General features: G+C 44.2%; 1 protein-coding gene across 1 annotated transcript in view; it reads right to left on the reverse strand.

The window, feature by feature from the left end:
- Nucleotides 1-16,327, reverse strand: part of MIB1 (MIB E3 ubiquitin protein ligase 1) — a 119,420-nt gene that overhangs the window by 77,787 nt on the left and 25,306 nt on the right. The window contains exons 5-10 of the mRNA XM_065398373.1: nucleotides 15,812-15,878; nucleotides 14,072-14,276; nucleotides 6,447-6,630; nucleotides 4,738-4,882; nucleotides 3,229-3,362; nucleotides 2,062-2,169 (exon numbers count right to left, since the gene is read on the reverse strand). Coding sequence (XP_065254445.1) covers nucleotides 2,062-2,169; nucleotides 3,229-3,362; nucleotides 4,738-4,882; nucleotides 6,447-6,630; nucleotides 14,072-14,276; nucleotides 15,812-15,878 — 843 coding nt within the window. The remainder of the gene's footprint in view (nucleotides 1-2,061; nucleotides 2,170-3,228; nucleotides 3,363-4,737; nucleotides 4,883-6,446; nucleotides 6,631-14,071; nucleotides 14,277-15,811; nucleotides 15,879-16,327) is intronic.

Here is a 16,327-nt window from a genome sequence, read left to right on the forward strand (position 1 = left end):
CTAGAGCAATTCTTGCCAAGTTACTACGTCTTCTTTAACTCAAACCTACTTTACTTTCAGTATGTGAAACCCTCTCTACACTGTATAATGTATACATAATAAGAAAAGTATCTACTTTGGAGAATGCACTACCAGCTGCCTGTTTTGTCTGCATCCCACATGCAAAGGGCTGGCCTTGTGCTGCTTCCCATTCACATGAATGAAAGGAAGTTAGGAAGCGCCTCATCCAGCACATTCACACAAGATGGTGTATCCTATACAAATGTATCATTAATCTTTATGCTGCCAGAATCAGTTATGTAATTTTGGTATAAAACAATTCAGTGTTTAAGGAATCAGGCCCTAAGAAATTCAACATTTAGGCTGTGCTTCCTTCCTACTTCATTTTTATTATTTGTATTATCATAAAGTCTAGGAGCTTTAGTCATGGACCAGGACCCCACTGTGCTAGGTACTTTGAAATGTAACAAACTGTGAACCTCAAGTGATCCTGCATTCAGGGAATGTAGTTTCACCCCCTGAATAACACTGAAAAAAATTAACGAGAAAAAGGCAATGCAGCATGTGAAAACACTTGCCTGTGCTAAAAGAAATACACGATGAACACTATTGTAGTGGAGTTCAATTACCTCTCTATAAAGACTTCACTCCCATAGGCAGAAAGATTCTACAAAGAATTTAATGTATTTTATCCCTCAGAGATTTTTCCCCTTTAGATGAGGGAGATGGTGTGTGGAGAAAACGTAGAAACATTTCTCACATATTTGTGTACAATAATCCTACACATAGTAACAAATGGCATAATGTTTATTAAAACATACATCCCTGGATTTTATTAGCCAACCAATATGATTCAGCCAAACTAAATTCTGTGTAATTATGTAGAAGTAATATAGTACTAAAGACTCCAGTGAAAATGTTCAATAAATGACACTAGCTAAACTGCTAATCTCAAGAGAAGGATTATTTTCCCTTACAAAACAGATGACAGAATTAGCTGAGGAGCCATCTTGGTCACTCAGACCAACAGGAAAACAAAACTACTTTATCTCTTTTCAGAAGATCTCAAAATGCTTTACAAATATTAATTGATGGCATGAAATGCAATTAATAAGGTAAGAAACACCATCTTTTAACAAAAGAGAATGCTAATGCAGAGAAATCAAGAAGTCAGTTAGCCAACAAGGAATAGAACCCAGATCTCATGACCCCCAGCCTTATTCACAGTATGATCCTCCCTCACACACACTGAGCAAGAGAGTCATGTTGCCATGAAAAAAATTCAGTTTAATTTTTCTTAAAAGCTCATAAAAGATATCACTGCACATAAATTCACTGCTGCTGTCCATCGACCACTAACTTTTTTATATTTTAAAAGTCCACAGATCTTAAACTAAGAGCACTCCGTTAGGAAGAGAGGCCACCCTCACCCCTAACCTGATCCTGCCACCAATGTGGAACAGTGGTTATGAAAAGATAGGTGACATAGAACCTCTTGAGACCACTGATGGTTTGGCATCACTATCCCTCTCAAAAAAGTATTATTTTATTCAAAATTACTTTTACATCTCTGGTGTAATTGGGATTGCAATAATCATCCCGACAGGTAAAGGAGTAAAGAAAGAAAGGCAAAAGTTATACTTAAAACGCTTCAGCGACACCGCTGCACCACTACAGCGGCAGGCATAGGTAATTCACCTCCTCAAGAGGCAATATAATTCTTCTGTTAATCTAGCACTGTCTACATGAGGACTTAAATCAGCTTAACTACACCACTCAGGGTGTGTGGATTTTTCACACCCCTGACTGATGTAGTTAAACTGACCTAATTTTATCACGTAGACCAGGCCTAAGAATGTAATATTGCCTTAGGACACAAAAAGCATCAAGAGAATGACTGTTAAGTGAGTGCAGTGCAGAAGAGAAAATGCATCTGACCCCCAAAAATATGGAAGCGATCAATAGATGTAGTGGTAGAAATGAACTAGAAAGTGTAATTGTGACATATCAGTATTAAAACTTAGTAGTTAACAAAAACAGGCATATTTTAAATTAAATTACCTCCGCTTCCACATCCACGTTCTGTTTCAGAAGTAATTTCAAAATGTCAACATGTCCATTCTGACTGGCTGCTTGCATAGCTGTGTGTCCAGCACACTGCCCATTCACCTGAAAGTATATTAAGAATGTGAAGTTAAATTACAGTGTACATCAATATATACACATGCGTATCCGATATTTACTACCAATAATATCAGCAAATATCCATGTTCTAAAAACTGTTTATTGTGAAACTTTCATTTCACCTGCACTCTGCCTACTAAATCATCTCCATCAGGGCTAACATACCAAATATCTGAGCAGCTTTCAAATCTCTACACTTCTTATTCATTAACAAGAATGAAGAAATAATGTCATTCTGATTTTTACTTATGTCAAAGTTTAATATTAAATTGCTAGCTTGAAGATTTTAGTCAGGCTGCTGCAAAGGTGGACTTTTGAAGAGAATCAGATTTCTTGGAAGGGAATCAGTTGTGTTCTGCAGAATTTATTTTTCCCCTAATTTATGGTAGGGGATTTACAGACATGCATGTACACTCCTTTTTATTGTTTGTATAAATCTGAATTAATTTAAAATTCAAATTAACATTTAAGGCCAGTGATGTCCAACCTTTGGACCTCAAAAGCAAATGAATTAAAAAGAAAATATGTATTTGATTGGGAACTGAAACACATTCTGAACCAAGCTGAGCCCTATGATTCTGAAGTGTTTTGACTATAGGGAGGAGGAAGCAGCTTCTCCATTGTGCTGCAAGAACATCAGGAAGAACAAGCTAGCAGCTCGATTGGCTGCTAGGGAAGTGCCTAGATGAGGATGGTTCTCCCTACCCCACAAAGCCACCCAGGAGATAAGAGAAGTTAACGACAACCACCATTTATGACTACTCAATTCTCTACCTCAGCCCTACTTAGAATAGCTTGAAGGCTGCTCTAATTCATGCCAAATGGCATATGGTACAAAAAAATATGTTCACTGTGAATGGCTGCAACACGGTGGCTTCTAACCCCTCCCCCACTTCCTGAGGCTGTGGAAGAGAGGCACAGGAACCAGCTATGCCAACTCTCTGCACACGGGGGATTCATCCATGCAAGGGGAATCCCTAGCAGAGGATTTGGGATTTCTTGTATTTCCTATGCGTTAGAAGTCACACACAAAAAGACACTCACATCCACATCCGGTCTCTTTAGCAAATCTTCCACTTTAGCTACATCTCCATTAGCAGCAGCTTTAACAAGTTCTTCATTGAGGTCCCCAGATTCTTGTGTTTCGAACAGTTTCTTCAAAAGTTGGGACAATCTCTCTACAGATATCAAACAAAGCATGTAAGATCACAACTCCAAACAGAGAACAACAAATTTGGCTGTTTTTCCTATCTGAAGAGACTTACACAAGTAGTCATTCAGTTTATCGCTTAGTACAACACCTCAGCACTACAAAGCTCTAACTCACTGACATCAGTTTCTCATCAGTTGAGAAACTTCAAATTTACTCAAAGATGATCAGTTTCACTCTACAGTTAGGATTCTTGCCTGAGTGGTTTTGACAATACAAATAGATGGGACTGAAACAGGAAAAATGTTATAGATTTACAGGACGGTATATTGGATTTCTGCTTTTTTAGAGGAAGTTAATTAAAAATACAGACTTTCCTCCAGGGCTTTACACACAAAGTGACGTGCCAGACGTATAGTTCATCTTACAGCTACTGCAGCCCTACAGTATCTCTCACAGGAAATTCATATGTATTAGGGAAACTTAACTTAGCATTCAACAATAGGAGACAATGGGAGAAAGTATGAGAGCTACCCAGAATGTTTTTGTGGCATCAAAGCCAAATATGACGAGGAAAGGAGACTCAAGGCATGCTCAAAGAGGAAAGCACAGGTTTATTAATAAAGAAGTTTCTCAGAAGTCCATCTCGAAATAAAGAACAGTATGAAAAAGATAGATTGAGTATGTCTATTCTTCCTGCCTCATAATTAAGGTTAAAATTTTGTCACTGTTATTTTTAGTAAAAGTCACGGGTTGTGGGCAATAAACAAAAATTCACAGACCTGTCTGTGACTTTTACTTAAAAAAAAAAGGGGGGGGGGTTGCGTAACTGTGGGGGAAAGGGGACTAACCGCTCCAGACACCACCACCCCTCCCCCCCCGGCATCAGGCTGAAGCTGAAAATGTCATGGAGGTCTCTGAAAGTCACAGAATCCATTTTACATCTTTACCTCGCTCCCACCTATTGTCTCTTGACTGTAAGCTTTTGGAGCAGAGACTATTATATATGTTTGCAGTGCCTAGCACAATGGGACTCCAATCCTGACTCAGGGCCTTTAGGCACTATTTCTTTGTATTCTGATAAACAGTGCTTTAGATTTTTAGCTAATAGAGGTGAAGATTACACTTTTTTTGAGAAGCAGATTATCCCACATCTGCCTACTATACAATTCCTTGTACTTTCCTCTGAAGCAAGATACTGGACTAGATGGACAACAGGCACGATCCAGCACGGAAATTCTTCTGCAATGGGAGTTTTCCCCAGCCCTCAGAAGGAACTTCTTTCCTGGAGATTATTATTCTTGCTTCATATAGGCGTCATACCAATATTTATCACCAATTTTTTAAGTTTACACAATTTTATTTATCAAAACCACACATTCCTAAATAGTACGCAAACTTACCACCAGATGCATTGCTTATAGCTGATCCTGCTGATGCCACCTTTGAGACAGCTGCTGGATTGTATGTCCAAGAGGTCCCACAAACCTCTACCTTTAAGTCACTGTCTGAATAAATCTGCTGGACCCGGCCAACTTTACCTAAAGTCTGTATTGAGGAAAAGAAAGAGATCAAGTAAAGATATTTAGATGTTAACATATTACAGCATATGGACAGTTTTATAAAGTAAAAGGCTTTCTGAAACTCCACTTTAATATCAGTAACACCTTCACCTTAATTCTAACAGGCTGAGGTATAGGCTAGGCAGATTGTTAAACTGAGTCTACGTTGCTATTAAGTAGGGCTTTCCACAGAATTATACTAGCTCAATTTAGCTAATTCAACTGAAAAAAAGTATTTTTTCCCCCTAGTCTAGACAAGGCCTAAAACTCCAATAATTTGAAGGTTCAACCACTTCCAAGTGTAATTAAAAATACCATACCAACTAGGGTGACCAGACGTCCCGATTTTATCGGGACTGTCCCGATATTTGCTTGTTTGTCCCATGTCCCAACCGATGTGCGGTCGGAACACTGGACAAACAAGCAATTTTGCCCTTCCGGAAGGGCTCTCGCCGCCCCCCCCCCCCGACTCCACCCCCTCCTTCCCCCATTGGCTCCCTCCCCAAATCCCCGCCCTGGCCCCGCCTCTTCCCCAAGCATGTGGCATTCCTCCTCCCTCCCAGGCTTGCTGCTGTAATGGCGGTGCAAGCCTGGAGGGAGGGGGTGGTGTCCGGCTTCCAGTTCCTGGAGCTGGTGAGTACGGGCACCAGGCGGGCAAGGGGGCTGCTCCCCCAGGAGGGAGACGGGGGGGCTCCGGACCCCGGCAGTGGCGGGGGAGAGCGGCTCGGGGCCGCATAAGTGGCCATGTAAAGTTTATCGGCTCGAGGGGGACCCCGGCCGGTGTCGTCACACTGGCTCCTCGCCCCTGTAGGGGGGTAGCGTCCCCGCCCCGTGCCAGCATGTTTTGCCGGCCGCCGCAGGCCAGGTAAGGAGCCGAGTCCCCCCCCTCGTCCTGGCTCCTCAGCTGAGCCCCCCGTCGCCCTCCTGGGGGAGCAGCCCCCTTGCCAGCCCCCCTTGCCCGCCTAGTGCCGGAGCTCGTACTCACCAGCTCCAGGAACTGGAAGCCGGCCACCACCCCCTCCTTCCAGGGTTGCGCCGCCATTACAGCTGCAAGCCTGGGAGGGAGGAGGGATGCCGCTCAGTTGAGGAGCCAGGACGAGGGGGGAGGGGGGACTCAGCTCCTTACCTGGCCTGCGGCGGCCGGCGGGACATGCTGGCACGGGGCGGGGACGCTACCCCCCTACAGGGCAGGGCGAGGAGCCGGCCGGGGTCCCCCCCAGCCAATAAACTTTACATGCCCACTCGCGCGGCCCTAAGCCGCTCTCCCCCGCCGCTGCCGGGGTCCGGAGCCCCGCTCCTCTCATTCCAGCAGCTCCTTCCCCGCGGGGCGGCAGGACATGCCGCATGTGCCCGGGGCCCTAGGGGGGGCGGCGGGGCAGCGGCCGCGGTGCGGCCGGGGCCTGCTAATTCCCCTGGCACCTGCAAAACGGCCCTTTTTTTTTTTTTTGGTGGTGTTTTTTTTTTTTTCCGCCCCCCGCATCCCGATATTTCTTGTCAGTGATCTGGTCACCCTAATACCAACATACCATTGTGTGTACACACATACTTACAGGGAGCATTGCTTCAGCCCATTCTCCATGACCTCTTTGAAGAAGCTTGATTCGTTCTAAATCATAACAAACTTGAACAAGGTCACCCACTTGAAACTGTGAGGTACCTCCTTCTGCACCTTGAGCAGCATCTCCACTTCGGACAACATTGGCTTTGGTGAGAACAGCTGGATTAAATGTCCACCTAGAAAATAATGTATTTCAAATTAATTATCTTTTCTTTTTCTTTTTTAATATAAAAAGTGGGGGCTATATTTTAAAAGGTTACTTGTTGCCTTAAGTTGTGCTTTTGTGCCCAGAAATTTTTGTGATTGGACACTATGGCTTAGCTGCTGTTAATCACTTTCCCCATAAATTTCCACTTAGTTTACCAGCGGGAGGTTGCAAGGGTAATCTTCCGAGAGGTGCACCTGAAGCAGTCAGAACGTTCCCATGGTTGGTTCTTGCGGCCTGAGGGTAAAAGCTGCCAGCCATATAATGGCAGCTGTGTAGTGACTGGGGTTTTGGTTTGTTTGCTTGGGGGGAGGAGTGGGGAGGGTGGGAGAAGAGGATGGACTCATCAACTAGGGCAGGGATTAGTGGCCTGAGAGTCTGGCATTCCTCTCAAAATACAGTAAGGAAAGGGAAGGACCCAGGATAACTAATAAGGATGGATTGCTCTGGCAAGAATTGATAGGGAAAGGAGAGGGGTTGGAATCTAAATACAGGGTTTTCTTCTTTCCTCAGAGACTAGGTTGGACAGATAGGAAAATGCTATTTCAAGTAGATATATGGCCTGCAGCCAGACATTTGGTTAAACTATTTTGATTTGTACCATGCAATGTATTGGTTTGTGTGCACTTACTTTTTTTTATGCTAATTTATATTAAAAAACAGCACATGACTAAGAGCATGGCTACACTCGCGAGTTTGAGCACATTAAAGCAGCCCAGTGCGCTCTAACTCACGACCCGTCCGAACTGGCAAGGCATGTAGAGCGCTCTGACTCCGCGGCTAGAGTGCTCCTGGTACTCCACCTCGGCAAGTGGAATAACGTTTGATGTGCCCCCGCTGGAGCGCCGCGGCGCCAGTGTGGACGCCCTGGTCTATTAATGCGTTCTGATTGGCCTCCAGAAGTGTCCCACAATGCCTGTTCTAGCCACTCTAGTCATCAGTTTGAACTCTACTGTCCTGCCCTCAGGTGACCAACCGTCAGACCCGCCCTTTAAATTCTCTGGGAATTTTGAAAATCCCCTTCCTGTTTGCTCAGCCAGGCGTGGAGTGCTCTCAGCAAATCTTTCCAGGTGACCATGCCTCCACGGGCCAAGCGATCCCTAGTATGGAGCAATGGCGAGGTGCTGGACCTCATCAGTGTTTGGGGGGAGGAAGCTGTCCAGTCCCAGCTGCGCTCCAGCTGTAGGAATTACGATACCTTCGCGCAGATATTAAGGGACGTGATGGAAAGGGGCCATGACCAGGACGCTCTGCAGTTCAGGGTTAAAGTGAAGGAGCTGCGGAATGCCTACTGCAAAGCCCGCGAGACAAACAGCTGCTCCGGTGCTGCCCCTGCGACCTGCCGTTTCTACAAAGAGCTGGACGCGATATTTGAGGGTGACCCCACCTCCACTCCGAGCACCACCATGGACACTTCAGAGCCCAGTCCAACAAGGGAGGAGGAGGAGCAGCAAAGCGGGAGCGAAGGTGCTGAGGAGGAGGAAGACACCCCGGCATCCCTAGATGCATGCAGCCAGGAGCTGTTCTCAGGAGGAAGGTAGCCAGTCGCAGCGGCCGGTGCTTGGGGAAGGACAAACACCAGAGGAGGTTCCCGGTAAGCGGCTTTTATGTTGGGAAGGAAGTTATTCAGTGTGGGCTCTTGGGGCGAGGAGGGTTAGGGCTGCATTCAAGCCTAGATGCGGAATAGGGCGTTGATGTGCTCTCTCACATCGCGGTAATCAGCCTCAGTGATCTCTTCAAAGGTCTCAGCCAGAACTTGGGCAATGCGCTTGCACAGGTTTTGTGGGAGAGCCACTGTGGTCCTTGTCCCAGTCAGGCTAACACGTCTGCGCCACTGTGCCTTGAGGGGCGGGGAGATCATTGCTGCACACAGGCAAGCTGCATATGGGCCAGGGCAGAAGCTGCATTATAGTAGAAGACCCTCCCTTGCTTCCCAGGTCACCCTCAGCAGCAAGATATCTTCCAGGATGAACTCCTATGGAAAACGTGGGGACAGTATAGGGGCCCCCTGCAGCTGTTGCCTCTCCCCCAGGCACAGAAACCCAGAGGACAGTACAGCCACGAAAGAATCAGTCCCCCTTGACTCTGTGCTTACTCACCATTTTGGGGCTCCCGTGGGTTATGTGCGCTATGTGTGCTCGCTTTGGGATGGGCAAATTATGCTATTGTGTAGGTTGTGCTTGCCCTCCTTAAGTACGGGGGAATCGCTCTGTCTGGTGTGAACAATGCTGCCTCTGTTAAGTGTTGCATTTTGCCTTCACAGATGCAACCTTGAGATCTCAGTCGTCCGTGTTATCACCAGTTGAGAGGCTGCAACGAATCAGGAAGAGGCCACACAGAGGCAAAGAGGACATGCTGCATGAAGTCATGCAGCACTCCCTTAATGAAAATCAAAAAATTCCAGGAGTGGCAGGAGAGTGAAAGGAGGGTCTGCCAGCAGAATGCAGATCGCTGGCACCAAAGCACGGAGCGGCTGATAAGCATCATGGCGCGCCAAGCGGACTCGATACAGGCGCTCGTAGCCATGCAGGCAGAGCACTACCAGGCCCGCCTCCCCCCGCTGCAGCCCTTGTACCAAAACTCTTTCCCTTGTGCCCCCATGTCACCTCCAACCCACTTTCCCCAAAATCCGGGTTCTTATTGCCACCAGCTGCCTTCAACACCTGTAGCTTCATTACCCAGCCCTGAAAACTACAACCCTTACCCACTGCACTCAACCCCCATCACCATGTAGTATAGCCATCCTGAAGTGCAGCACTCATTGCACAGCACTCCAAACAGGAAGGCTGAGTATGATAACAGGACATATGCAAATCTGTGATTGTACCATTCTCCACCCCACCCCTTTGCCCTTTCTGTTTCCCAAGCAGTTGTTTCTCTTTTCAATAAATGGATTTTTTTGCTTTGAAAACAGTCTTTATTATTGCATAAAGTAAAAGATACCTTAGCCCAGGAAAGCAACAGGCACTGCAAGTCAGTGTATCATACGTAGCAAACACAGATTCCTACTAACATTGGAACCACTGCACTTCACTCCCATGCAGGGCATCAGACATTACTGGTGGCTTTCAGCCTCAAATTGCTCCCTCACGGCATCCTTAATCCTTGCAGCCCCACGCTGGGCCCCTCTAATAGCCCTGCTCTCTGGCTGTTCAAATTCAGCCTCCAGGTGTTGTACCTCCGAGTTCCATGCCTGAGTGAATCTTTCACCCTTCTCTTCACAAATGTTATGGAGGGTACAGCACACGGATATAACCGCGGGGATGCTGTTATCAGCTAGGTCCAGCTTCCCACACAGAGAGCGCCAGCGGCCCTTTAAATGGCCAAAAGCACACTCTACGGTCATTCTGCACCGGCTCAGCCTGTTGTTGAACCGCTCCTTGCTGCTGTCAAGGCTCCCTGTGTAGGGTTTCATGAGCCACAGCATTAAAGGATAAGCGGGGTCTCCAAGGATCACATTGGGCATTTTGACTTCCCCTACGGTGATCTTCTGGTCTGGGAAAAAAGTTTCGGCTTGCAGCTTCCTGAACAGGCCAGTGTTCCAAAAGATGTGTGCGTCATTCACCTTTCCAGGCCAGCCTGCGTTAATGTCAATGAAACACCCACGGTGATCCACAAGCGCCTGGAGAACCACAGAGAAATAGCCCTTCTGATTAACGTACTCGGAGGCTAGGTGGGCTGGTACCAGAATTGGAATATGTGTCCCATCTATCGCCGCTCCGCAGTTAGGGAAACCCATTTGTGCAAAGCCAGCCATAATGTCATGCACGTTACCCAGAGTCACGGTTCTTCTGAGCAGGATGCGATTAATGGCTCTGCAAACTTGCATCAACACGATTCCAACGGTCGACTTCCCCATTCCAAACTGGTTAGTGACCAATCGGTAGCTGTCTGGAGTTGCCAGCTTCCAGATTGCAACAGCCACCCGCTTCTACACCATCAGGGCAACTCTCAAGCTCGTGTCCTTGAGCCGCAGGGTGGGGGCGAGCTCATCACAGTCCCATGAAAGTGGCTTTTCTCATCCGAAAGTTCTGCAGCCACTGCTTGTCATCCCAGACTTGCACGACGATATGATCCCACCACTCAGTGCTGGTTTCCCGAGCCCAAAAGCGGTGTTCCACTCGTGTCGTATGCATTACTCGAGTCGATACTATGTCACTGTCACTATGGATCTTAAGGAATAACTCGACTGCCAAACGTGGTGTGCTGGCGAGACCCATCAGCATATTCCTCAGCAGTTTGGGCTCAGAGCGCGCAGTACAAAAAACACTGAAAGATGGCGCCAATTGTGGACGGAAGCAGAGGGATTGCTGGGATGCAAACCGATGCATCACGGGGCGTTGGGACAGGACCCAGAATGCCCCGCACCCTCCCCACAAGCCACAGCACCATAATGGGAAGAGATGCTCTGTGGGATAGCTGCCCACAATGCACTGCTCCCAATGCCACTGCAAGTGCCGCAAATGTGGCCACGCCAGTGTGCTTGCAGCTGTCAGTGTGGACAGACTACAGGGCTTTCCCTACTGCGCTCTAAGAAGGCTGGTTTAACTCAAAGCGCTCTACATTTGCAAGTGTAGCCATGCCCTAAGACAAACATGTGCGTCCAGAGCTATTTTTCTGCAGATAGTCCCTGTGTGTCTAGTACCACAGCCCCAGTAAACCAGAAGCAGATTTTGTAATCAAACTGTTGCTTAAAAGGTTACTATGGTAGGGAATGAATTTGTTCTCAATCAAGTGCCTAACACTTTTGAGCACTATACAATTCTTTCCATTCACTTTTGTTTTAGAAATATGGAGCTTTTTTATTTTGGAGAAATACAAAGATTACAAATATATGCGTTTGTGTAAGAAGTCTCTATATTTCAATTAACAAGTTACAGGTTGGCTTTTAATATCATCACACAAAGTACATCTTCTAAGAAATCATGAGACTGGAGGACTTACACCATTTCTCCCTACAACTAAATGGTTTGCTGAAAGACAGCTGCCTAAAAGTTAAGATAACTTATTAAAAACAAAACCCAAATAAATAGCTATTGTAACTTAATGTTGTGACGTTGTACTCTATGATTTTATGAAAATATGCTGATGAGTGTGAATATAATGTAACTAAAATATACTTCATGCAAAAGGTCTCTTGTAAGGTATCATTACAAAGCTTATAATCTAGTGAGTGTGCTTATCCTATTTGTATAAATGTATCACTCTTGTATCTGAAACTAGAAATATGAAATATAACTCTGAGGGCCTACGGTGGTTTGGAATCTTGATGGCTCCCATTAACCAGGACAATTGTCTGTAGATGTCTGTTTACTTGTAAGTCTTCCTGTATACGTGTGTGTGCTGGCAAGTGGGTAATGAAGTCTTACAGTGACGTGATCATGTCACCTGAACTGGAATCCATCTTTAACCTGGTGCTTTTCCATTTAGAGGGGCCAGAGAGACAAAAGATTCCCCTCTTGTGCCAAAGCTATATAAGTGGGTGGAACAGAACAAATGGGGCGGCCATCATGAGAAATCCCCTAGCTACCACCTGAGCTGGAACAGGGGCTGTACTAGTGGAAAGGATTGTGCCCAGACTAGGAAGGCGTCCAGTCTGTGAAAGAAACTTATTGAAACATCTGAGGGTGAGATTTTATCTGTATTCAGTTTTATTACTGTACTAGGCATAGGCTTGCATGTTTTATTTTATTTCATTTTGCTTGGTAATTCACTTTGTTCTGTCTGCTATTACTTGGAACCACTTAAATCCTACTTTCTGTATTTAATAAAATCACTTTTTACTTATTAATTAACCCAGAGTATGTATTAATACTGGGGGGGAGGGGGCAAACAGCTGTGCATACCTCTCTATCAGTGTTATAGAGTGCGAACAATTTATAAGCTTTATACAGGGTAAAACGGATTTATTTGGGGTTTGGACCCCATTGGGAGTTGGGCATCTGAGTGTTAAAGACAGGAACACTTCTTAAGCGGCTTTCAGTTTAAGCCTACAGCTGTTAGGGGACGTGGTTCAGACCTGGGTCTGGGTTTGTAGCAGGCTAGCAGGTCTGGCTCAAACCAGGCAGGGCACTGAAGTCCCAAGCTGGGAGGGCAGGGAAAGCAGGGGCAGAAGTAGTCTTGGCACATCAGTTGGCAGCCCCCAGGGGGTTTCTGTGATCCAAGCTGTCACAAATGTAACTGAACAAACATATTCAGGTTGAGAAAAGTAAGTGATCACTTTCAGCTACACATGATTTTCCTTATGCTTTTTACTACATTAGCAAACTGGGAAGGCAATGCATGCTCACATATCAGAAAAGCAATATCCTCTAGCTTAGCCACTGGTGATCAGAACCACTTACGCCTCACTCTCCTTTGTAAGAGCAGCATCTTCAGAAAGCAAGAACCTGTTCAAACCCAAGAGGCGATAAATTTGCAGCTTGGATTAACAATTTGGAAGAGAAACAAGGATACGAAGTACAAAGTACCACACTGAGCAGATGAACTCTGCTGTGAAATCTCATAACAATAAATTTAAGCATCTCCGAGTATATTTATTGTGCAAGGCTATTTATCTTTACGGATTTTGTTCCAAATATAAAACTGAATAAGTATACACATATGTATGTATGTATACATACTTATTCAGTTTTATATTTGGAACAAAATCCGTAAAGATAAATAGCCTTGCACAATAAATATACTCGGAGATGCTTAAATTTATTGTTATATGGAATATAGTATAGATATGTTGAAATTACTGGGAGTCTTAATTTGTTCTCCAGTGGTCACATTTGGCAATACGTAATACATATGAATCAAGGGATTGTCTGCCTTCATGCTGGACATAAGTATCACATTAGCCTCTACTGTATGGTAGTACACTAGTTCTCAAAAAATGCTCCCTAAGGACACAGACAAAAGAAATAAACAGATACACTACTGAGAGCTATATGCAATCATGGCTTCATGTTTAGTGCATGGAGCTGTGAAACATTCATATTGTGAAATTTTTGGAAGTAACCATTTTAATTACTTAGAGAATTAATAACTTTAATAAATACCTTTATCTGATAGGCAACATACATTAAAATAAAACTTAAAGGGACATTTTAGAAAAAAAGACGTCATATCATAAACATCACAAATATTAAACTAAAGGCAGTTTAAAGGTGAGAAAATGGCAAATAATCTCTTTCCCATCAAAATCTCTTACACATGCTAGAAAGGTTTTTATCATTGGGCTCTGGTAGATGGGAACCCCTTATTACACAAGCCAGGAAGAAGACAGAAACTCTTATTTGGATGGTGGGATGTGGTGAGAACCAAAGAAGGGAGTAAAAAAAAAAAAAAAAAAAAAATTCAGGCCCTGCAACTTGTGAAGTTAAAGGAAATCTGTCAGAGGAAAGGTTTGAGAATATGTAACAAACCTGTTGCCGCTTGGATACTGTACTACTATGTCATGATCTTCATCAATGCCACAAACTGTGCCAGTGGTGGTTAAGGTCTCAAACATGCCATCAGTCCATCCCCCATGACCATGCTGCAAAGACTGTACAATTTCTAAATCAAGGTCAATGTTTACCAGATCACCAATCTGCAACCCACCAGGATTCCTGTTACCATTTTGCTCACCTGAAATTGAATGAAAGAAACAAGAACACTAAATATCCAAATCAACATCTGTAAGTGCAATAAAGGTAACTTCAAGAAGATATCTAACACCTGCCAAGTGCACAGTTTTAAAGATGTGCTACTTGGCACATTTCCTTCCCTCTTAAGTCAAGGTCTACATATGTTGTCTACTATATATACACTAAGGAACTTCTGCACCAAACCTTCCTGGACCTTATCTCTTAACTCACCTACACCTCAAAAATCAAACATAGCCTGCAACTACTTTTGTAATAAAGTACACCCATATACCACCACGCAGCTTAGATACTAGAGTGGTGAGTGCAATGTATAGAATGTATATAGAACCTACTGTATATACTAGTTCATTAGCCCGTTCGTTTATAAGCCGACCCCCCAAGATGGTTAGGTAAAAATAGCAAAAACTGTATGACCCTTTCATAAGCCAACCCTGTATTTCAGGGGTTAGCAAACTTTGGCTCCCAGCTGTCAGGTCGGGACGTCCCGACCGCTGGCAGGTAGGGACATTTTGTTTACTTGGAGCGTCTGCAGGCATGGAGCCCCTCAAGTCCCTGTGGCCGCAGTTCGCCGTTCCCAGCCAATGGGAGTTACGGGATGTGACGCACCACTTCCCACAGCTCCCATTGGCTGGGAACAGTGAACCGCAGCCACAGGGAGCTGAGGGGCCCCATGTCTGTAGACGCTCCAGGTAAACAAAACGACCATGTATTAGATACACCTCTACCTCGATATAATGCTGTCCTCGGGGGCCAAAAAATCTTACCGTGTTATAGGTGAAACCGCATTATATCGAACTTGCTTTGATCCACCGGAGTGTGCAGCCCCGCCCTCCCGGAGCACTGCTTTACCGCGTTATATCTGAATTCGTGTTATATCGGGGTAGAGGTGTATTCAATTCAATGATTCCACAGAGTTTAAAATCATCAAATTTTGGTGTAGACCCGTTTATAAGCCGACCCCCGCTCTGTGATGCATCACTTTTTTACCAAAAATATTCGGCTTACGAACGAGTATATACGTCTATAGAATAGCTCACAACCTATGTAACAGAATAAGCCACTATGACAAATTATAGATATTTAGTTAGAAATTTTAATGCTGATGACTTTATGTTTACGATCAAATTTGCAATATTGCATTAAAATTATGTTTAAACCATTTTACAATAGTGTGCAGTTATCTTTTGCTATTAAGAGAAAAATCTAAAGGCTGAGCACATGTAAGCCAGAATCATGAACTAGACAGCCAACTTTAACAACTTACCAGCTACATATTTGGTATACTGTTTGACATCAAACATATCTACAGACAGTTAAAACATATCAATTAAGATACCAATTATCATTGCAGCATTTAACCATGGTAATGCACAGAAATGCCACCATTCAAATCTCAATTATTTGGTGCATCCTGTTAAGGAACGTTGACTGACTTTGGTTCAGTTCTCAAACAAACACTGACTAAAATGTTTCTATTTACTTAAAACTATCTATTTCTTTCCTTCTCCAACTCACCTAGCACAGGACAGTGGTCCCTGTAGAAAGAGCCTCCTTTGGCATCCTGAACACATTTCAGGTCAGACTAAAGAAAGATATTTAGACAACTTTAGTTTTAACAGAGTGAACTTGCAGGTTGACATAAATCAGTGAAATCAGAACAGAAATACACTGAAATATCAGAGGCTGAAAAGCTCATGCATACAAAAATTAATGCATTACGCCAATTCAGAATGCAAAGAAAATTTCAAATATTTTCCAAAATTGTAACCCATCTATTTCTACTACCTATTCCTTTAAGACAGGCCTAGGCATTGATAGGATTTGATAAATTTTACCCAGTATAATTAAATGCTTTAAATTTAATGCTCAAATTAATGCTTTTAGGAGCTGATAAACTACAGTGACCAAGAGACATCATATTCATAATTGCTATTAGAATTACAAAGAGAAGCTTTAAACTGTTTCACAATGTTACGTTTCTTTATAAAAAAAAAAAAAAAAAAAAAAAAGCACAATCTATACAAGCAGAGG

This window comes from Emys orbicularis, chromosome 2 (assembly GCF_028017835.1).
Source record: "Emys orbicularis isolate rEmyOrb1 chromosome 2, rEmyOrb1.hap1, whole genome shotgun sequence".
Lineage (NCBI taxonomy): Eukaryota > Metazoa > Chordata > Testudines > Emydidae > Emys > Emys orbicularis.